Source organism: Patagioenas fasciata, chromosome 4 (assembly GCF_037038585.1).
Source record: "Patagioenas fasciata isolate bPatFas1 chromosome 4, bPatFas1.hap1, whole genome shotgun sequence".
Classification (NCBI taxonomy): Eukaryota; Metazoa; Chordata; class Aves; order Columbiformes; family Columbidae; genus Patagioenas; species Patagioenas fasciata.
This window is the reverse complement of record NC_092523.1, coordinates 40,897,423-40,920,917: the sequence shown is the minus strand read 5'-3', so window position 1 is coordinate 40,920,917 and position 23,495 is coordinate 40,897,423. Positions and strand designations below refer to the sequence as shown.

The 23,495-nt window shown below is 39.5% G+C and overlaps 1 protein-coding gene across 6 annotated transcripts; it reads right to left on the bottom strand.

Annotated features, from left to right (window-relative positions):
* Positions 1-4,778: 4,778 nt before the first annotated feature.
* Positions 4,779-22,328, bottom strand: AADAT (aminoadipate aminotransferase). Of its 6 annotated transcripts, none has more exons than XM_065837478.2 (14): positions 22,241-22,328; positions 20,764-20,832; positions 18,957-19,125; positions 17,767-17,899; positions 17,055-17,129; positions 15,443-15,652; positions 15,005-15,070; positions 13,748-13,830; positions 12,408-12,504; positions 10,939-11,000; positions 8,538-8,602; positions 6,929-7,035; positions 6,159-6,260; positions 4,779-5,001 (listed from the first exon to the last, which is right to left on the bottom strand). In XM_065837478.2, the coding sequence occupies exons 2-14, from the start codon at positions 20,828-20,830 to the stop codon at positions 4,960-4,962; spliced, it is 1,278 nt and encodes a 425-aa protein (XP_065693550.2). In that variant the 5' UTR covers positions 20,831-20,832; positions 22,241-22,328; the 3' UTR covers positions 4,779-4,959. The 6 variants fall into 6 exon arrangements, with proteins under 6 accessions (XP_065693550.2, XP_065693546.2, XP_065693547.2 ...); XM_065837474.2 differs by lacking the exon at positions 22,241-22,328 and adding an exon at positions 22,040-22,233 and having other exon boundaries at positions 20,764-20,865; XM_065837475.2 differs by lacking the exon at positions 22,241-22,328 and adding an exon at positions 22,040-22,233.
* Between the last annotated feature and the right edge of the window lie 1,167 nt (positions 22,329-23,495).

The window sequence follows — 23,495 nt, the reverse complement described above, 5'->3', positions numbered from 1 at the left end:
TCAGAGATCCATCTCCCCAAAGTCAATGGTGGTCTCCTATAGTGATACTGATTGCTTTAAATGAAAAACTTCCCACCATACAGAGATTAACTACAGATGGGATTACAAATGATGTGACCTACAAGAAGTGTAGAAGGTAATAACATACTAGGTCATCAAATTAACAAAAGAAAATAAATAGGCCAGAATCACTGGCTTTGATTATTGAAAAAAATACGTTACCTGGGGGGCTTGTGGAGGGAATGATTAGAGAGATCCTTAATAAGATATGGAAAAACAGATAAAAAAAAGATGCATGGAGATGCAAAAGTGTGGGTTAAATACTTAGGGCAGAAAAGGTATGAAAAACTTGGACACTGAATAACACATCTGTAAGTACATGGCTATTCTCTTTTGGTTTAGGTTTGTGATAAAGTATTTCTTTTCTTAGGTGTTTCTAAAGGGCCCTTGCTATTTTCCTTCATGTTTGTGGGATGCCTAAAATGGCTAAAACGGGCTATGCCTGTATTAAGACAGCAACAGTCTTTCTCAGAGATGCAGGAACTTGTTTATTCGCTTATTAAATAATGTCTTCCAGCACTGCGCTGGAAATGGTACTTTACATAATCTACTAGGAGGATTTTAAGGCTGACATCACAAGCTGGATTTAGTTACAAATTTCAGCAAACAACATTCAGGAGCCAAAATTTTGGGCCAGGCCAATAGTATTCTACCTCTGTTAATGCCCAATTTTCTTTAGGAAAATATTTTTAATCTTTTGAACCTTCTAGGTCCAAAGTTCATCATTAGCCAAACATAGAGAAAGATACAATTCAAAGTTCTATACAACTCAAGAAACGATAATACCTTCACACTGATTTTTTCCAGATCACATCCTGGCAAATTCACTTGCTGTATCAATCCAGATCTGATTTCATGTAAGTTGAAAATAAAAAGAAAATATAATTTTGAGATATTCTCCAAATTCTGTACAGCTAGAGTGGAATCTTCCAGCAGCAGTCAGATTTGTTAACACATTCCTGGGATATTTGTTCTTGAAAAGAATCAGCAAGACCTTTATACTTCTCCCATAATAATATCCTAGCTTTGCAGGGCTACACAGTGAGAAAAGTGAGGTACCAGTATTCCTGGTAGCAATGTTGGAAGAATGAAAATGTATGTTGCTTTGTATTCACAGAGAACCTTCCATTCAGAATGATTACAGTTCACACACTGCAATCGTTCTGTTCGCGTCTAAGACACAGCCTACAGTGGGCTGCTCAAGAACTGTTATTAAATAATAAAGAAAACAAGACAGATTAGGGCATACATCAGCACAGCTCAATGCAGTTCTTTTAAATATTTACCCCAGGGTATCACAATCCAGATTGTAAATGCAGAACTGTAAGTACTGCAGATCTGTAGGCCACAAGGTTTTAAAATACAAAGTTCCACACAAAGGAAATTATTTTTAAAGAATGAAGTTTAAAATGAAACTTCCATTTAGAATTTAGGGGAAACCCCCTCAAAACTGAATGAAGTATTTTCCTCAAAACCGCTATAAATTCTTGGACACTACCACTGGTGCTTGGGGAACTGACATTCAATTAGACAAAATAATTCTCTGCATGCTCACAGCTTAATGTAGTAACTGTCCTATTGTATATACATATACATTCTCTCTTCTAATGAATTCCCCATATATATATTTTCTCAATAATTCATTAATCACAGCGGTGCTGAAGGGCTCTTGTTTGAAAGTAAGAGGGGATATTTTCTTTCAGATCAATGACCTGCGTGGACCTAAAATTTCTAAATGTATTTTATGTGGAAGATGAATTTAAAGTTAATATTTCCATTCTTCCAGGAAAAAAACTGCTCCCTCTTGCTACATCTGTACCATTCCCAAAGGAAAAGCGGGATGCGTTGCACAGTGAATCTTAATGTGTGTGACGACACAGGCACACATAATGTATGTAGGATGGGTTGTGAGTTATATCCCTTGTATGGCAGAATTGTTTGGGTCATGTACAGTGGTGATTAGTCCAGAATTTCTAGGTGGTTTCTGTCAACCAAAAGCCTGGAAATCCAGTGGAATCGAAGTGTAGGTACACCAGAAAGGGCAGTTAATTGCCACTCAGAAGCAAGTCTGGAGACCCAGCCTGGCCAGAGCTGCCCAAATGTGGGGCAGCTCTGCAGCGCTGCTGTCAGCTCTCCCACAGCTGCCCATATTTTGGTATCATCAGAGGATGTGTCTACCACACCAAGTCCTTTCCTTCCTGTGTCCTCTCATCCCCAAAGATGGATGGTGTCGCTTGTACCAGATGGCTTAAATCCAGCTATGAATGAGAGAGGTTATTTGGTCTTAGATAGATGAAACCGAAAGGGAAAACTAAACTTTAATTTGCCAGATCATTTCTTCCTATGTGAACATGTTGCCCAGTCTTTTCCTTTTGTCTTGAAGTAGGTTCCTCCAGGAATGTTTAATCACAGCAAATGCTCTGCCCCAGAAGACCAGACACTGTGCTTTAGGAGGTTCAGGGAACCACTATGTGCATATGAGATTTCACTGCCATTGTTCAGTTTGCATTGTTCAGTATGTTAATTTAATTTTAGATGCTTCACTACAGTCAGGGAAAAAAACAAAATCTCTCTAAATTAAATTAGCTGATAGCAAAAGTGTCTAATGTGCAGCAGATGGAATTACATTTTGCTTACATTGAACTAAATTAATATTTAGAACTCTGGAAGTTAAGAGATGTATTATTCAACACATTAGCAATATAAAGCTTGCTTAATAATTATATTTTGAATATATTTTACTAATTCAGGTCTGGCTGAATGACAATATGACAATAGCATTTGACAATGACAATAGTATTTGCATGAGAACTAAAATCAGTCTTAAATGATGTTTACATTTATTCCTGTGTAAAAATATATTAATTAAACAGACATGTTAAGTCATTCTGTTGGATAAAATGATTTTCTAAACTGAGCCCAAGATAAAAATTGCCTTACTGATGACAGTGAAGAGCTTCCAAAACATCTATACGTGGTTAAGAAACTGAGTTGAAACATGAAAACTTGCTGTTAAGCAGCACTGCACAGAGGACACTGCTAGTTTAGACCCTTCCTTAGCACCATCAAACAGTGTAAAAAGGGACCGGTTCATCTTCAAAGACAGTGTCGGTGCCCTGAAAGCAACATGGGGACTGTGGGCTCTCCCACACCATGTCACCCTGTGGGTCCGGGCTGCCCAGGCCCAGCGCAGCTCCACAGTGGGGCTTGTCTTGTCCACAGCACCAGCTCACCCGCCAGCGGCAGTCCCAGCCCTGCTGCTGACAGGGCACCTTGGAGGGGAATGTGGAGATGCAGGTTGGGTTGCAGTTGAGGTGTGCTGGGACAACAGACCCAGACCCATGTTTGCAGAAGGAGGGCGGAAGTGACAAACTAGCTGGGACCATAGTTTGAATGGGCGTGAGAGGAAAGGCATTATATACTGATACCACGTTGGAGAAAATTAATCCGAAAATTATGTGGACTTGACTAAAAGTGGCAGTAATCTGGGAAGAGGGGAAACAACTGAGCTTGGATATGCTGCAAAGAGCAGGGATGGCTCACATGTGTGACTAAATTAAAAAGCTTGAGATAAATAGCAATACTGACTGAAGGCACTGGAATGATCCTGAGCATACATGCTGGGAAGGCAGGCATCTGTGCTAGTTTGTTATAGCACATGCTATTTATAACTAAGGGGGAAAGAGGTAGTTGAAATACTGTTACTACTAAAACCATGACTCTTGTGAAACTTCCAATTAAGCAAGGTTTTACCCAGCCCATATTTGGTTGGGTCACCCAAGCTGCCGACGGTTTGGCTGTATCCTTGAACACATATTTTCACTTAAAATTTCTGAACACTTGCATATAAAGAAACAAACATCTACTATCGGTGGAAAACTACAGCGCTTTCATGAAACAGTAAATAAAACTGAAGTCACTAAACAAAATGGAGAATCTGAACAGTTAAAACTTACTGAAAGTTTTGTACATGCTGCCAAGTATCAAATGTTTCTGATCACAATGATCAGGGATTAGAGATCAAAACATTTCTTAATTTTTTTCATTTTGCTTGCTTTGTACATCTGGCAGTGTCAGGGTATTGTCCATCTGCTACATCCCCTGTTCAGTTACTTATGCTCATGGTTCAAAACCACATCTGATGAACTAAGAGCACAGAGCAGTTCTATTAGCACATCTACTCTACATGCATTTGCACACCAGGGATTTTCTAACACAGGTACTGACATGGATGCCAGCAACCAGAAAACCTTTTACAAATTAGAGAAAGAGCTGCAAAACCCATGCAAACTGCAAGGGACCTTAGGCCAAAGAGTTTCATTTGTAACCATAACCTAATTTTGCTCAATCAGTTTCTGTTTCTTTAACATCCTTACATCAGTTTTATCTTAAAAAAAGCTTCAGTAAAATTAAATACTGATCTTCAAATATTCCTGATGCCATACAGCAAATCAAGAAGGAAAGTGGCACACAAAACCAATTCCAACATAGTATGTTGGAGGAATGTATCAGTTGGCATCAAGTGACAATCCCTAAGATCACCTCAGGTGCAACTTCCTAGGTAACTGATTTACCTGTTTCCCAACCCAAACGGAAAACAAAAGCCACAACAAAAATAAAGTCAAATCTAACAAAACCATTAATTTGATGGGAAACAGAAATTTCTGGTTTTGAGTGTTTAAACATTTCTGAATTGGAATAAATTTAGGAATGCAATGTTTTGTCAAAAAATAAGCAAATTGTTTTTCAGTCTTTAATTTTTTGTCTTTTTGGCTGAAACGATCAAAAGAAACATCCACTGTATTGTGCTTGCTTTTAAAGTGTTCTGATGAAATCCAAATGTTAACTACTATTTTTTGGAGATGATTTTGATTGTTGCAAGAGCTCTGTTTAGGTTTTTCACAAAGCTTCTCTTATAAGGTCAGCCAGTCTCTTGAAGGCCTGCAAGGACACAAATACAGTTCACATTTATATTCAAGCATCACTTAAATAGGCAACACACCAAACCTGTAAAGCTACGAAAATGACCCTAACCATATACGAACTCAGTATTTTATACTGCAAAATTCTACTGATACTCTTTGTTTTCCTTTTATAACAACAGGTATGGGCTTTGACCGGACAAGGCTTCCACTTCTCTGATACAGAACAAAAGTTTTCTGAAACAGTAAAATATATATATTAATGGTCAAAGGTTATTTGGGGTTCAGATGCAACTAAGCAGCTGTTACTTTTAATACAAATAGTGATCTCTGCAAGAGTGTCTCTTTTAACTTAATATAAGGGCCTAGAGACTCACAAGGTGAAAGAAAAGGAAGAACAGTTGAATGAGGCATAGAAAAGATACAATTTGACTGTCAACAGTGTGGTTGTGAGTTACTTTTACAAAAAAGAAGGAAGAAATAGAGAGGCAATAGAAGTGCTTATCTGTTACAATCCTTCACAACTGAACGATAGTACAACTACAAATTCTGAATTGTTTCAAGCATCTGAGTCAAATTAGTATTAAATCTGCACAAATAAATGTGTCCTATCTTTCTTCCCAGTGATTTTACAGATATAGCAAAATAACATTCAAAATGTTCCCAAGTTACATAAAATATTTGTTCCTGAGAAAATAAATACAACATATGTGTCAATTGTATGACAGAAAAGCAACATTCTTTCTCATAAAGGACTGAGAACACATATACACAAAAGAAAACAGGTAATTCAGTCTCAGGAATGGGAAGTCTGGAAAATAAAAGATACATGACACCTGCTAATGCTAAAACAAATAGCAAAACTTACTCTGACTTCAGTAAAGCCTTTATGAATAAAGTCTGTTAGGATTAAGCATTACACTCCACATGTATGAGATACACAGAAAAATTTTAAGTGGTCCTAAAAATTTGGTACCTTCCAGGTCATTTGTATATGAGTATATTGTCTAAGAAATAGATAAGACTGCTTCAAAAGTACTGCTTAATCACCTACGTACTAGAAAAAAACTGCGCTAACATTCAAGAAAACACATAAGGAGAAATAAGTAAAAATAAGGGAGCATTATTATGTGAGAAACTGTCTTCATAAGATGTAAGAAGAAAAATCTCACTTACAAGATCCATCTGGGCTGGAGAAGCCAGAGAGAAGGAGGCTCTGACATATGAACTAGGTTCTGAGCTATCAATATTGAATGCTCCTCCAGGAACCAGTAACACCTAAGAAAAATTGATGAGCCACCCAGTTATCACAACTTCTACAGTTTTAAAACACTATGTTAAATTAAACTTCAGAAGGCTCACTGCTGAAACACTGGTGTCAGAACATGGCTTAATATATTCCTTTTCTTCAAAGTGAAAAGCCAGAAATATGCAACCTGGAATTGGACTTTTCATAACAAAATCAAAGGGCTTGTAGGTTTTGGTTACAGAGGCTGGTGGGTTACCAGGTCTGCCTTATGATCACAATGTTTAGAAGCACCAGTGAGGTAGTCTACTCAGTACACAGTACTGGCTCTTATAAATTGTAAAAATAAAACCACACTTATTCTTTTCTCGTTGAAAAGATATAGTGGACAGCCATCATTCATATATTTACATATATTAAAATTATATATATATATATATGTTATATACATGACACCGTTCTATAGATTATAATGGCTTAAATCTAACTAAGCTGATTACATATCAACATCTGAATATAGACATTAAAATATTATGAGTCACTACGCAACAATGCCTGACTTGCAGATTCAATGATGGTGCACAGCAAGTTCCCCTGCTTTTTTTAAGTGTGTGCATATGTGTAGATAGATATGGTAAATTAACTTTATCCTTCCTTCATTTCATTTTAACATTGAAAGCCATTAAACCATAGGTCATACTTCTTTCTGCAAAGCTTTTTCCATGATCAACTGCTGTGTATCAGAAACATCCTTAATTTTGATCCACAAGAACATGCCAGCAGCAGGAGGGTACCATTCTGCCAAGTCTGGAGAAAGAGAGAGAGAGAAAAAAAGGGAGTAAAGAAAAAAACTTCTGCCCAACCTTTAACTGATACATCATAGATTCAGTGACGTAGAGTTGTTGCTCCAATGAACTCAAAGGGAATGTGGGCCACAGAGCCAGGATGCCACTTGCCAAGCTTAATGTACTCCTAATCAAATCTGTGTGGGCTCACTGTACTTGTGTTGGTATACTCAGTTCTTTTACTGAAGTGATTGTTCTGGATTACATAAATCCCAGGCACTAACAAACTATATTTGTTGATTAGTTTCAGATCAAGTAAACAATCTAAAATAGTTTTTCTGATGCAGTTTCTCCTAATGTCATATTGACTATCAATATGATTTAAAGTGTAGCAAAGAGCAAAACTGTTTTCCTTTAAGTTACGATTATAGATTTTTCCCCAAAGAAAAGGAGAGCCTGGGAGTTATGAGGAGGATGGAAAGGCTTGGAGAAGATTTGTCTTAAATTATATATGCAGACTTACTGATACCTTTTGTTTACGCTGATTTCTTTATCTGGTTTTGGACATATTTTACGAGAAACTATTTATTTGACTTGATATCTTCTCCAGCTGTTCCTTGATGAATTTAACCATTGCATAGCTACAAAATAAAGGTCTGACTTCCATAATATTATGGCTCCTATTACTAGAGAACATGAAAATCCTATAGTCTTTTACATAAGAGTATATTGTCACAATACACTTTAAGGTTGCCCAGTGCTATCACATTGTTTTGATACTTCAGGAATTCAGACAAAGAGGGACTACCTAGGTCAACAACCCATGGTTGTCCACAGTCATGTAGAAAAAGAAGAAATACCTCATATCTAAAAACCTGGAATTAGCAGGAGTAAGTACCTTAATGACTGTGTGGTGCCCACATACCCATGTCCCATGGAAGGATCACCTGAGGTAGGTGGGCAGTTCTTAAGCAGTTATTGCTGATTCCACTTAGACTGACAAAATTGAGTGAAGTCATTAACTGTAACTGCATTATTGTTCATAAAATTATTTCTATGCTCCATGAGTGACACAAAAGAGGACATTTAAAATTGATTTCTGACAAAAAAATAGTATCACTACTGCTATATTAATTGGTTCTATCCTCTTTTAGATTAAGGCCACTAAATTGCTATTTCAGACAGAGATTTTAAAGACAGAGATCTTAAAGATAAAAAGTAAAAGAAAATAGTGGAGGGAAATATATGCCCTTTGTAAAATTGTTTTATACAGTAATGTGGTGAGCTTTTTTCTCATTACCATCCCATCAAAATGGGATGAATCATCCCATCAGAAAAGCAAGAAAACAGCAGCACTAGATAATTTGTCCTAAGCTTAATATTTAATGTCATTGATTTGCTTATAGTGCTTATCTGTCACTTCAGTCAAGAGATGAAGAGAGATTTAGTGATTTTTCTTGAACACAAAGATGATAAATAGCTAGAAAAAAAAATTGAGTTATTAGCTGTGTTGCACTTACTGACCTTTTAACCACTTGTCAGCAGCAACGAGCATTGCATTCCGCTGGGTCCTGTAGAACTCCACCACTCTGAAAGTAAATTATCAATTCAAAGTCATGATCCTGTAGCATTTCAGAGTCCATTTGTTTCCAAAGCTTTTCTACTTGAACAACCTAAGTGCACATTTAATGGAAATATGAGCATATCCTAGACGGGCACAAAACAGTGTGTATGAAACTTTGTGTACGTATCAGGGAATCTTGAATGCTTCAGCATGTCTCCAACAAAGTGCTGATCAACTAGACAGAGGAAATACCTGTGTGGCTGCTTTTTAAGCCTCACATATGCCACGGAAACTCTATATTATATCTATTCTGTCTATTATAGCACTGGATACAAGTCCTGCTAGCAATATTTACCACACAAAACAGACATACTGAAGGAAATGAAGGACATACATATGCAAAAGCACAGACTCAATATTTGTGCATTTGGGTTGAATTTGCGTAATAGGTACACAAGGAAATGGTATTTCACATGGTAAAAAGCAAATCATATGACAAACATGTCATGACTATTTGACAGCTTCCCCTTTTCTAAACTTCTGAACCTATGTCCTTCACACTTTAAGTAAAACTTCCAAATAATTCAATGTCTTAGTGGGGAAAATGATCCTAACCCAATTTTCAACATGGACAAGTCTTGTGCAGTGACTTTTGGTGACATGAAATGAGACACCTGTGATTCTGCAGTGGGAGACACAAGAGAAATGCCCGATTCAGAGTTCATCAGTCAGATGCAAATGTGTTCCCTTCTCTGTAGATAAACCATAGTCAGTAATTTAGGTTTTTTTTTTTTTATAGTCTCTGAACCAATAGCTTTGATTTCTGGATGTATTTTACTACATCTGATAGACAAACACTAACACCACTGAAGTTTCATATAGTTTTGGGACTCAGCCTATACCAGTTGCTACATTCTGCATGCAGTGGTAAATCTCACGCAGTTTTCACCAAATCATAAATTCTGTTGCCAGTTTTTTGCCTGTTATCATTTTACTTTCGCATTGGAACAAAATTTTAAGTGTTAGTGAGACAAGACTTCCACAAAAATGTAGCTGCTCCAAACAGGCTATCTCCTACTCAAAAGCATGATCTACCAAGTCAACTTTGTCCAAATCCAATCACCTGGAAGAGACTGCAGTCAGCTGTTGGGTCTCATCAGTAAGTCACCTGATAAGGGTCTAGAAGGTTATGAAGGGTTGTGGCTACCCTACCACAGGACTGTTTTCATTAGCTCAAGAGGAAGAATGGTCTTCCGGTTTGAGCAAGGACGGCTTCTGGCCTACAAGACAGTAAGTTAAGAGATGCACTTAGGATATGTTTTTCTAACTGCTGGAAGTTAAGCTGAAGTGTGGTCTGAGTGTCCCTGTAAAACTTATTTTTATGGTTCTGTTTCTTAGAACAAGGCAAAGCCAGGGCTGGTGTGTTTGCTGTTTTTTGGTGTGGTACTTTTTTGTTGTTGGGTGTTTTTTTTGTGGGGTATTGGGCTTTTTGTTTGTATTTGTTTGGCGTTTTGTTTTAATATGCTGGTGTTTATGGTATGGACACCAGGCAGGTGCTCAGGGGATAGAAGTGGCTGTTATAGTCAGATGTAAGAATTTTTTCCGTACTTTGCTCATGTTCCAGTTATAGGGCTAGGCAGTGTCACACACTGTTCACTGAAGCAGGAAGCTTGGGGTTCTAATGGGATCCTAGTATGGCATCTGAAATAAAGCAAAAGTACTCAAGAGAAACTATGCTTGTCTAGCATAATAAATGAAAACCAAACGTGTGTCAGTCAGTATGTAAAAATGCTTACTGAGTTAGACCTTAGCTCAGGGCTTTGTCTCCAAGTGTGGTAACAGACGTAATGTTCAGCAGATGTAGGTGAACCTCACTGCTCTCTGTAGATCCTTCCATCAGCACCCACAATCATTAGATTAAGGATGTTAGAGGGTGCATCCTGGCTGAGTTAGTGAGGCAAGAACTCCCTTTATAGAAGCTATGCTGACTCTTAACAGATTACATACTCAATGATGTTAGTCTTTGCTCTAGACCCTACCACTTTAGCAGGGATGAAAATTTTATTCACTGACTTGGAGCTCTCAGGCTCCTCTTGAGCTCCCTTCAGATGGGAGCTGCACAATGACTGTGCCAGTGGACTGGCGGGTTGTCAGTCAGTAGTGGTAGGTTATGTACACTGACCTGCCTGTCTGCGACTTCCCACTGAGATCCTGTGGGACCCTTGTGTGAATACTGTCAGTCTGGGTAACCTGGCTTATCTGACACACCTACTCTGACCTCTTTACTGAAAATAATGTTTTATGTAGGTAACAAGAAGCAGAATGACAGACGATGGGATTCAGCATTTGACATGACCCTACCTGTCTACATGCTCCAAGAAACCCTTTTCTCCCCATTGCTGAAGCAGTTGTGATATCATAATCTAAAGAAATAAAACACATCATCAATACCATATTTTAAACAAGGCTATTCTGCAAACTTCAAAAGATACATAGTGTGATGCATTATTCAAGATTCCACACAGGCAAGAAATTGCATGCAGGGTCTCTTGGAGCTCTTTATAAACAGAGGTGGCAGCAACAACAGGCCATGTAGTCCATGTTCCTGCTGTCTCTGAGGATCATGGCAGTGTTTGGGAGTTGGGGTGAGAGGAGGGAAGAATGAATGGAGAGCTAAATATGGTAATCAAGGAGAAAAAGGAAGGCAATGTTTATTGGTTTGCCTTCCTGCCCATTATCAGCCTCTCTGCTTTAATACTGCCTCTATGATGAACTAATACAGCTGGAAGACGGAAGCCATGTCTGCATGTGCTCAATGTCTGCTTTCCTTATTACTAACTATAAAGGGGCTGTAGTTGGCAGCCTGCTTTGTAACGTCTCTGTGAGCTGCCAGTATTGTTCTAATTACAAAGTACAATGAAAATTATCACAGAATGTTAAAGATTGTAAGGGACCTCAAAAAAATAATCTAGTCCAATCCCCCTGCCGGAGCAGCAACACCTAGATGAGGCTACACAGGAAGGTGTCCAGGCGGGTTTTGAATGTCTCCAGAGTAGGAGACTCTACAACCCCCCTGGGCAGTCTGTTCCAGTGCTCTGTTACCCTCACTGAGAAGAAGTTTCATCTCAAATTTAAGGGGAACCTCTTATCCTACCATCGTTTGTCACTGAGAAGAGCCTGGTTCCATCCTCCTGACACTCACCCTTTATAAATTTATAAACATTAATGAGGTCATCCCTCAGCCTCCTCTTCTCCAAGCTAAAGAGTCCCAGCTCCCTCAGCCTTTCCTCACAAGGGAGATGCTCCACTCCCTTAATCATCTTTGTTGCCCTGCGCTGGACTCTCTCCAGCAGTTCCCTGTCCTTCTTGAGCTGAGGGGCCCAGAACTGGACACAATATTCCAGATGTGGTCTCACCAGGGCAGAGTAGAGGGGAAGGAGAACGTCTCTCGACCTACTAACCACATCCCTTATAATATGCCCCAGGAAAAAGAAGCCCTAAGTGCTTCCAATGTATGCTTTACACTGAGGTTTTTCAAGTGAATATACTAGCAAGAGACACAAAGTATTTTAAATCTTGATTCTTGAAACCTGAGGGTAAAGTGCATACTCGTGCTTTCCGTGTACTGAGATACCCTCCAGCTCTGACTGTAATTTCTATGCTGGTGTCTCTTCTTTTGGCAGAACTGACATTCTTTTGTGCTTATCATAAACAAAAGTACAAAAATGCAGAGCAACTGCAAAAGTGCAAAGCTGTTCATTTGTTGTTTCTTACAACTTGGAACATGTTATCTTTTCTAAATACAATTGAGCTGGCAGTTCGGTACTTGCCTGTGTGAAAGTGCTGGTGTGCATTGTTGAAACCTGAATGTGTAGAACAACTCTGTCGATAAGAGGTTTGGGACCTGTCAGAAAACCTATTCTTAAACTAGAGAAAAAAAGAGAAAAATTATTAGAGAAATGCAATGTGTTAATACTTTGTGTGAGTTATGGTTTAACTTAAAACTGGAAAAATGTGTTACTGTTGCATTAATACTGTAAGGATCTTTTATGCATTTATCTGTGTCGTAATACTGCCCTAAGCCCTAGGCTTATGCGACTTATGAGCTGAGTATCAAAGTCATGAAATAGAAACATTTAAGGATCTTTAATGCTTATAGTAGCTTCTTAGTTCTGAGACTTTGGGCCATAACCCACACTTCTAAGCAACCATAAAGATTACATGAATTGAAGGCAAGAAAGATAGGTTTTCACATAATGAAAAATCACAAATGCTCAGGCTTTATGAAAAACAGATGGCAAGTGGCAAACAGCTTTACTTTTTTACTCCCTTTCATTACTCCAGAATAAATAGAATTTAGACTGATAAATCAGATTCTTATTCATGCTTCAATTCTTATGACTGATCTTTAGATTTGCTGAAGTTTTTCTTTGGAGAAAAATAGAACCAGTAAGCTCATTTGCATCTCTGACATAATGCATTTTTGCAGTGTCACTTCTGAAAGTGCAATCACATTTAGCATCATGTTGTCTCTTCACTTTCTCAGGGATGCGGGTATAATCCACTAGCTGACAGTGCAGAATTCACATTACTTTCTTATGTCTATTAGGATAATACACAAAAGCAAGTTAAAAATCAAATGTGTTGCCTTGTGCGAAATGGAAAGTGGTCAGCTTATTTTTTCAGGCAGGTGAAAAAAACCTGAAAGAACTGTAAGGCAAGAAGATGAGATCACTATAACCCTATGAATACTTTGTGGAGAATGATGCCATCTTTTATCTTCTGTCTAACAAGTTCAGGGAGTCTGTGGGAATGGTAAGAGATAGAAGGAGAAATGGAAGAAGAAGAGAGAAAAGCTCCTGGGAGTTCCAGGAACAGAGCTGGAATCCAGCATCTGTCTTTCTGCCTATGTGGTGTCTGTGACAATAGGCTGCCTGGGGAGAGTGGCTTAACTATCAGTATTAAAAGAGAAACAGAATCTGGAGTTAAATGACTGCCAAGAAATGACATGAAAAGTGAGCAGACTGAGAAAAGCTGTGGATCCAAAAGTACAGAAATTGATAGGTATTAGATGAAGAAACACTATGACATGACTGATTGTTTTGTATGAAGGATTAGCCTTGTGCATTAGCTGAACAGGCAATGCTGAGCAGTCTGATGCTGGCCTTACCCAGATGAGAGGACTTTAGAAAAAGAGTCAGTTCTGATAACTCGGCCGTCCACATCCATTGAGAGGAAAGTTGGAGCCCATGGCTTGGAAGAAAAGAAAAAATTCAAGGTGCTAGTAAGGGTTATGATGGAATTATTTTATTTACAATGAAAACATAATTCCTTAAAGAAAGACTCTGGTAGTAAATATTTTACATTCCAAGGAGAAATGCAGTAACTTGCTGACAAGTAATGGTTTAGGCAACCTGTCTGAGATGTGATTACAATATTCTATGAAAGTCATGATGAAATCAGTCTTATTTTTTTGATGCTTAGCCCACTCTTCAGCATATCAATGTTCTGTTCCAGTTTTGGTATGATGCCATAAGTAGGAGACAGAAATAATTATTTCCTGCCAAGATATTTTTTTTAATGGAATAAAGAGAAATACAGTGTAGTTTCTAAGAAGAGGCCCTTTAACTTTTAGGTTTATCTTAAAGGAAATCAGAAGATATAACTAAGTTTTGATGATCTGAGTTCAGTACACTTTTTCCTTATCAGGAATTCTACTTTCATACCTTCTCTCCTTTACACTCTGTAACAAAGCTACACAATGCTATTCAATGTGAAGCGGTTTTATTGCTTCCACAAAAACATACTTCAAAACAGAAAATACCTGAACTTCTATCAGTGTTTTACTGCTTTATAATACCAGCTTTTATTCCTGAAGGTAGGTACTTTTGCAGACTGTGCAACTGTAGATCCCTGTGTGAAGACAGGTCAACACTGTATTGTCACACGCTCTGGGGAAAATTTACATGGAGGGAAGCTGCCCATCCAATACTTCTTCCTGTGGTATCTGAGAGAACTCTCTTCTCCAAAAGGCAAAGGGGTAAAAATAGGAGATAGAGTGGATTGGGAGTAGGCAATCTTCCACTGACTGTAAGAGACTGGGCTGAAAGGAACACTGAGACTGCTGTTTTCAAGCGCTGCTTCAGTGGCAGACTTGTTTTGCCCTGGGAGGCAGTCTTTGCCATTTTCTGACTTCTGAAGGAAATTCTGTCCTGTATAAGGCTTGAGGAACTTGAACTACTGCTTAATGGGACTGATGCAATAAAGCGTCATAAAGGGGACAACAACTGAAAGAAGCATAGACTTGAGGCCTGTAACTACCTTGGCAGGACATGAAGAAGCTGCTATGCAGGAAGACTCATAACTCAAACCTTAGTTCTTCCTGGACAAGAAGAGGTGATACTAAGGAGTATGGAAGACAAATTACCTTTTCAAACTGAAGAAAATAGTAAGGATCATCTTCTATTATGAGGAAATCATATTTTCTTGCAAGCTAAATAAATGATTAAAAAGGAAAGATTTGTTAAAATGTAAAGACACTGTAAATTCAGTTCTTCCTGTACCCTGGACCTATTACCAGTTCCACGTAGTGTTCCAACTGTGCAGAAAACTTGCAGTAAGTCCAGTTTGAAGCCCATGGCAAAGATACCAGCCAGTAATGGGCTACTATTGCAAAAGCTATCTAATGCATAATCCACCTCAGAGGAGTTGTCATGAAACAGGTTCTGCTAGAAACAAGTTCTAGGAGGAATGCCTACTGGACAACTAATGGATTCAAACACTGCACATGGGGTATCCTCAACTGAAATAGGATTGACATTTATCAATTTCCACCTATGAGATTCACAAGGCCCCAACTACATACCTGGTAAATCTCATTTTTGCGCTCTCTGGTCAGAGAGTTTCCAGTTGGATTGCAGCCATTTGGAATAGTGTACAGGAATTTGGGGAGGTGGTGGCTATGAGTTTTTACATCTTCTGAGCTCCAAGCAGACAGAACTTCTTTTAGAGCTTTTGGAATAATGCCGTGTTGGTCACTAGGAACATTAATTATGTTACAACCCAAAGGTCTCAGCTGTTAATAGAAGGAACAAAACTGTCATAATCCCCTAAATCAAAGGTCTACTTTTTCTCATTGTATCAATGACATTTTACAATGCCCAAGTATTTCTAACTTTATAGCTATCTCAAACTCAATTTGCTCCTGATTCAAAAGAAAGTTTGCCTGAATTTCCTGTGAAGCTTGTCAAACTTACCACATTACTCTGTCTGCCCTGTGAAGCCAATTGAGAGCAATGGGTAGCTCCCATGTCCAGTTGCTGCTCTTCTCTAGGAAAACACACATGGTTTTGCAAGCAGAAAGGGATTGTGTGAATTTGAGCTGTATTCTCTCAGGACACCTCATGCTCTCGCCACACATAGTAAGTTCATAGCACCTTCATTTCCTACTGACAATTTACACTCTACTTCAGTGGATGTGCCAGAACTGTAAGCTACTCTTCACTGACAAAGGGCAAAGAATCTGTTCTCAAAAGATTTATTCAGCAATACATGGGAGAATGAAATGATGCTATTGCAATGACATATTGACAGCAGTATGAAAAAATACAGGTAAAATACTTATGAAAAAGCATGCTGTCTCCCCTCTGTGGAATTTCAATTTGCACCATGCAGTGCTCTGCATTTTTAAGTAAAAATGCAGGTTGCTGCACTGTCAAAATATATGCCTAACAAAGTATATTTGGTTAGACAGATATACTCAAACTTAGCCAATGAAACCAAAAAACAAAATTCCTTTTGATGCAGAGGGAGATTAGACTGACATTTTGGTATATTATCTATCCTAACCCTACTTACAGTTCTTACACATTTTGAACTGATATTTAATTATATACTGATTAAATTACTTTTCAGAAGCGAACTTTGCTATTTTTGTACAGTTCTTACTAATTCACATCTTTATACTCGTACATGGAAGTTTCAGTCCTATTTCAAGTCTATACTATTGCGAAAAGTATGTAAGTATATATAAGTATCCATTCTTATAGGTATATATAAGTATAATCAGACCACAAAATCCTTCAGTTGCATGTGCTGACATGTTGAAATACCCACTTATAAATTTACTTCAACCCAACTTGGTTGTGATGGCTTTCTTTCCAATGCCAAATGTGTCCTTAGCCCTTGAATGAACTAGGATTTGGAAGAGGAACTTCTGTCCTGGGAATAGCTTTTATTGAACATCTAGCAGAAAAGCTTATGTGAATTACTATTTATGAACTGAACTGGACTAACATGAAGAACCCAATTCTTAAATATGTTTTTACAGTGTATATACATTGCAATATATATTATATAATGCATCTAATACAGTATATATTATACAGACAGTGTATACAAGCCTGCAGATCAGGTACTAAATTGCTATTTAGGTCAAATGTAACATCCACAATATTTTGTAGCCAAAAAATACTTACAGCTGCTAGTGTCCCAGGGTATGTAGGTGCATCCAAAAGGATGTTGTCCCCAGGATTAATGAGCATTTCAAACACCTGCAAAAGAAAATAGTCCATATTAGAAAGATTGTGCCATTCTTGTACACATGCTTCATACTTCTGACTTCTTAGTGGGATTAAAATTCTTGCTTAGACATTGATAATTTCCTAGCTGTTTAATTATGCTGTCTGTGAGAAGAGCAATTACGAGATGAAAAAAAACCTGTTTTCAAGCCAAATGAAGCTAGGTAATCAGCTAGAGAATATCAATTTGAAATGGAAAGACAGATATTGTAGAAGAGAAATGGTCTTTCAGTTACAGAAAGGATCAAATAAGCAGTGGTGAGAGTGGAGTACAAAGGGTAATTATTTAAGAAATCTAATATAATCAGAATTGAGTTATGGTAAAGCACATAATGCTATGTATTTATTACTGCACTACCTGAGTAACATGAAAGGTTACCTTATAGCATATTTTCTGACAGGCTCTTTGGTTTACCCAACCACTTATGAAGTCCTGACAGATTAGACTGCTGCACCAGTTTTACTTCAGTTCTATCATCGTGTACTGATAATATCCTGAGACATATATTTAACAAACTACAGTGGCACATAATGTTGAGTATAACTGAACTGATGGAAGAAAAAATATCTCTCTGAAAGAAGTGCTTTTAACACATGAAGTTGGTCTTACTTTACACAAGCCTTCCTGGCTGCCAGTTGTGACACACACTTCCATTTGTCCTTGTTCAGGACTGTAGTTGGCTGTGGGAGGATTATGTAGATTCTGCTGGAAATTCTTTAGCCAAGACAACAGCTCTGGAATCCTGAAACATTAATAAAATAAGGTGTATCTAACTTCTTATACAGACCAAGTCTAGGCTGTTCCGCTAACTCACTGCCAAATCTAGCACACAGTCTTGAGTCTGATTTCAATTGCCATACAGATACATTTAGATGCTGATTTTTATGACTGGTTTATCAAATGATGAAAATGAGAGAAATGCTTCTTGTTGAAAAGCAGAGCAGGTGGGCATCTGTGGTCCATACACCAAATAATCATACTGAAATCTGGGTGGAAATAGTTCATCAAGGATGGAATACGGGCTGGATGCTGAACAGTATCTACTCCTAGGAGTCATCTTTCCACACTCAAATATGTTGCAATGTGACAAAGCTTGAAATACTGTTAGTAACAGGCTGCAGATAAGGATTTATGAAACAATTTTTTCCAAAAGTGTGTCTTACGATCTTGTAGCATGTTCACAAATGGCTAGGCTCACTTAAATATTAAGAAAAGTCTTAACTTCACTGATTAATGAATGTCCTGTATGTCTCTGTAGGTACCTAAATATTTTTGCCAACCTGTCACAAGCCTGACTCATTGCTGTCTGCTGGGGAGTTCACATAAGTGCTAGAGTAACTTAATGATATGCAATTTTCGTACTAAAAATAACAAAACTATAAATACCTCCATTCAACTACCACAAGTAGTACATACCAACTTTAATTTATGGAACCGCATCAGAGCAAAACATCCTCCACAATGGCGAAATTAGGTATTGCAATGCAGTATATTTCAATGAATATCTTATTGTAAAACACAAAATGATGCCTCCTAGTGATTTGGGAGTCTGGATTCCCAAATATTAACAGCCAGAAAATGTCCTGGTTTGAGAATTACTAGTATTAGAGGAGTTCTTAATTACTCATATGCTCAAAACTTTCCACTTAAACTGAAATGTAAATAGGGAGGAAAACAAAGAAGTTAAACCTGGTTAGGTAAAATAGGTTTTAAAAATAAGTTTTAAAAGCATAGATGAATTAGTGCAATATGATCTTTTGATTCTGGTATCTTGAAGTGCAAGCAGCTGTGATAGATACCCTGCTGAGGCCGAGTACTGGAGAGCTCTCTTCATCAGATCTTCCCCAATCTCAACAGTAGTTCCATGTCCAATGGCAATAGTAGCCCTCTTAAATGGAAAAACGTTAGGGTTTGGTGCTCCTCCAGCCAGAGAGATGAGAGATGGTGGAGACTTCTGCATCAGTTCAGCTAGAGGAAAAGGAAAATACCTTGGTTGCAATTTGGTTATTTTAACACCAATCGCATCCTTTAATCAGTGTATAATAATTGTCCAGAGAAGTTTGTTCCATTTTTCATTTTATTTTTCACCTGAATTCAAAAGGATAATTATTTTAAACTCACCTTTCTACTTGGATTAAATAGGGGTGTGTGTGGAGTGGGGAAGGAAACATGGATGGGGCAGACCAAAACATGAAATCATCTTTGTTTTAAAATAAATGACAAATAGCTTTATAAATCTTATCTAGACTGTTCTACTATTGTAAATACTTTTTATATGTTTGTCCTTTAAGCTTCAAGAATTTAAAATCTTAATGAACTTCCGATTAGACTGACTTGAAATGATAGGCTTTTTCAGCCTCATTTTAGCTGGTGTGGCAGCAGTAGTAGAGCTACACTCAGTGGGAATGTTTCTGGCAGCCCAGCTCTAGTGGCGGAGGCACTGTGTAAATAATTCAGTATGAAGGAAATGTTAACAACTCTTGCTTTGAAGTCAGTTTTGCAATCATTCAGATCCAATCTATGCAGTGCAGACTGGACTTTAATCCAGTAAGGGCACTTGCACTGCATTAAATCTAAGAGCCCACAATATGGCATCCAGGCTGGCTTGACGGTTTTACATCAGATATGAAAGGACAGGTGACACCAGATCTGGCTTAGAGACTCCTGTTATTGAGTTTATTCTCCTACTACCTATTAGTAAATATGAGCATGGAGAGTTAATTATTATCAGCTCAGCTCTATGGGTCATGTCTGTGACTTTTGGTCTGGTAAAGAGAAATTTACTTTCTCATCAAAACTGCAGCCTCAATATATCTTTTTGCACAAAGTGTGCTAATTAATATTTGTATTATAATGCATATCAATGTATCACTTGACAAAGTATGAAGACCGACTAGAGTGAATTAGTTGACTTAGCTGTACCTGTATGAAGCATTTTAAGCAGAACAGCAAATACCAACCCCATACCCAGAGAGGAAATTGACCCCGGAAGGCTTAACAAGTGATGGATGTCTTGTGCTCTGATTCTGTCAGGTCTCTATAGGTTTCAACTGAGTAATCAAGTAGGCAGTTAACCTTTTCTATCTGTCACACAGAAGACTGTGTAACATGGTAGCATAAAGACAGTGTAATATAGAAAAGGAAAGTGTAGTAACACTGAGGGGGTGGGTGGGGTGAGGAATTTATGGATGTTAACAGGATACAGGAAAGCTAAGTGGAAAGAAACATGCTGTGACTGAATCTCAAGCCATTAGTAGTTGCTTGTTCCTGGTCAACCAGCGTAAATTCAGTAGCAAACTGTGCCAAAATCCCTGCTTCAGCAGCGGTAGCAGAGATTTTTTCAGACACATGTTGAAGTGACAATTCTACTTCTTCTGTCTGGATGGGTTTCTGAAATGGTTCGAGGCTATTCACTTTATTCTTCTTTATACCTGTTTGACATCTCAACTTGACAAAAGTCAAACAAGTTAACTGACTTTGCTTGTCAGCTTACAGCATGGCTGTCTTTCAAGCACTTTCAAGTCTTTAGCCATGATACCCCAACAAAATCCAGAACATGGAATGATACCCCTCTAGAGAACCTGGGAAGAACAGGCGCATACTCACTCAGAAGTCTTATTGGAGATGCTTTTCTTGCTGCACTCACAGTGGTGATGAACTGAGAGTAATTCATATCTACGGAGAAGAAGCAATTCATTGGACATCAAGCTGAAAAAGTGAATAGGAACCCCAGTGCTTTTTGGTATATGCGTCTCCTACAAAGTAATGCTTCCAAACTGTCATTTTTGTAGATGTGTTCACTCATAAATTGTCAACTTATTCATGTAAAAATCAGTGCTGGGATTTATTTTCCTTTCTGAATTCAGGAAAATGTTTCCCCTTCATACAGGTTCTGTCACAGCCTCTCAATGACACTGGCACAGTGTGCTTATGCCAGATGCTGCTGTTCTGATAAACACAAACAGTAGTACAGCTTTGATGTGGGGCATTTGTTGGTCTGCCAGTGACCGGGAAAAAGCCTTTTCCCCGCTCCTTTGCTGCCAGCTGTGGAGTTCTAAATGCAGATTACAAATTTGAAGGTCTGACAGAACTTGAACACCCATCAGTTCTTTTCTAATGATAATCTGGCTTTATTTAACTGTATTAAGTATTGCATTTAAAGTACTGTAACAATTGCAAGCCATCATTACAAGTCACAACACTTGTTAAGTTAGAGACTTTTTTTTTAGGAAGGATAATTAACAATGTCTTTCAAAATGCTTCAGATTAGTGTGTTCTCCCTTTTCCTTGGTGCCCACAGAGATTCAGTGGATGGTGAACTGCATTCCTGTGGGAAGCCTGGAGGCCTGTTGCCGCAGGAAAGCTGTCTGCTCTCTCCGAAGGACGACGGGACGCACAGGAATCCAACGACAGGCAAAGGGACCCCGACATTTTGACTGCCATTTACAAGTGTGTTTCTACGGAATTCACAAATGTAATCCTGCAGCAACCACAGCAATGTGCATGTGGTGACGGCTATTAAAAGCTATTTGTTGAGCAAGACTTCTTAAAAATATCACATATGCATTCTAAAAACGTTCTTAGCTCTCCTCACCCTCAAGAGCGCTTCCCCAGCAGCAGCGCACCGCGGGCCTGCCTGTACACCCAGGCTTGCTCAAGCGTTTCAGACACGTCTGCTCCTCCTACCGGGGCGACCAGGCTGGCTCCGGTTCTCTTTTAGGGAACACCCGAGACACCCCACCGCTGCACCCGTGGACGCAGCTCTCAGGGCTACCCCGAGAGACGCAACCGCTCGCTGCGGATCCCCACACCGCCCCCTCCCGCTGCCGCTCAGGGCCCGGGGCAGGGAGGCGGCCGTGGGCCGGGCCGCCCGCGCACCTACCGGCGGGACGGCGCGGAGCCGGCGGTGGCGGCCGGGCGGCCTGCTGGGCCTGTGCGGGCCCGCCCGCTCCGTGTGTGCGCACAGCCGGCAGCTGGGGCGGTCTCTGAGCCCTGGGCGGGGCGGTGAGCGCTGCTGTGGGTGCCGGGGCGCTGGACAGCGGCCGGGCCTGGCTGGCGCGGGGGTCGGCAGCCGGTCCAGTACCTGCGGGGCGTGACGGCAGCTCGGCTGCGTTTCGCTGAGCAGGTCTGGACGCCGATCTTGCGTAGATTCGTCCAAGAGCCGTAAGCCGCACGGCTCCCCCGTCGGTTCCTTTTGTGTAGTGCCCTGAAAACAAGGGTTGAAGCCTGAGGAGTGCGGGGCGAGGGGAGGTTGTGGGCAGTCCGGGGTGAATCAAAGCTCGGTGGTGGGCGAAAACAGGAGAAAGCGAAACCTCTTGTCACTTTCCTTTCTTCTGGAAGATTAGGACTAGTGAAGCTGGCACGTTGGGTCAACGCAGCAGGTTTTCAATAAAATTTTAAACAGATGAAAAGAGGCAGCGCTGTGCATCAGAATTGAACCCGATGATCCTTGCAGATCTTGCTAGGGCGCTGATATTGGAGTAACCGGGGGTACGTTTTATCTTGTGCTCTAGGTTGCATAAAGCAGCAGTGCAGACAGTGTGTGCTCCCACCACTTGTTGGGGCTTGTGCTTTGGAGCCACACGGGGTGAAGGAACTCGCTTCTGTTAAAGCACAGCAAAAATATTCTCGTTTTTCGACTGAATCATGCGTAGTCCACTTTCCCATTGTGTGGCAGTTGCACCCTCTCCAATGAGATCCGGAGCTTTTGATAGGCCAGTTAATGGATCTTTAGCACCTTTTGTGCCCCCTGTGCCTGTCCCCAGGGTGCTGCAGTCACATCCCCCCTTCCCGGGGCTAACTAGGAAAACCTACAGGTTGCAAAGCATGCTTGATTTTAGATGTCCTTGCCTTGTTTTTTCAGACCACATTTTTATACCCTGTTGCGATTGGGACGGATAAATGACATAGACGAAGCTCTTTATGTACAAACAGCACTCTCCATTTATTGCCACAAACGACTTTTTATGCAGTCTTTACCAGTTCATGTGTGTTTTTGCTATTGGTTACAGGCTGCAATAGTAACATATCATTGGCTAATTTTGCTGACATCAATGTTACTCTTTTACTCCTTTCTTTCTCACGGGTACACCTTGATATCTCCAGATACTCCTTTACTCCTGTCTTTCTCACGGGTAGGCCTTAATATCTTCAAGGCTAATTTCTGTTCCCATACCCTCTGTGAGGGAATTCACAGACCCACCGTAGTTTCCCACAATACCCAGACCTGTGTCTCTTCCATTTTGCACTTGGGAGCAAGGACCACGGGAGTCCTGGAGTGCTGAAGCCCAAAGCCAGGACTAGAAATGACACTGTGTCTCCAGACCTAAGTAGCAGCA

Excerpts from the sequence above, each read along its gene's own strand:
- AADAT (XM_065837474.2), bottom strand. The coding sequence starts at position 20,854 with ATGAATTGCTTCTTCTCCGTAGATATGAATTACTCTCAGTTCATCACC. Across the intron at positions 17,130-17,766 it reads GCCAGGAAGGCTTGTGTAAA|GTGTTTGAAATGCTCATTAA; the intron begins GTAAGACCAACT and ends TTTCTTTTGCAG. Across the intron at positions 13,831-15,004 it reads ATTTTCTTCAGTTTGAAAAG|CCATGGGCTCCAACTTTCCT; the intron begins GTAATTTGTCTT and ends TTTTCTTCCAAG.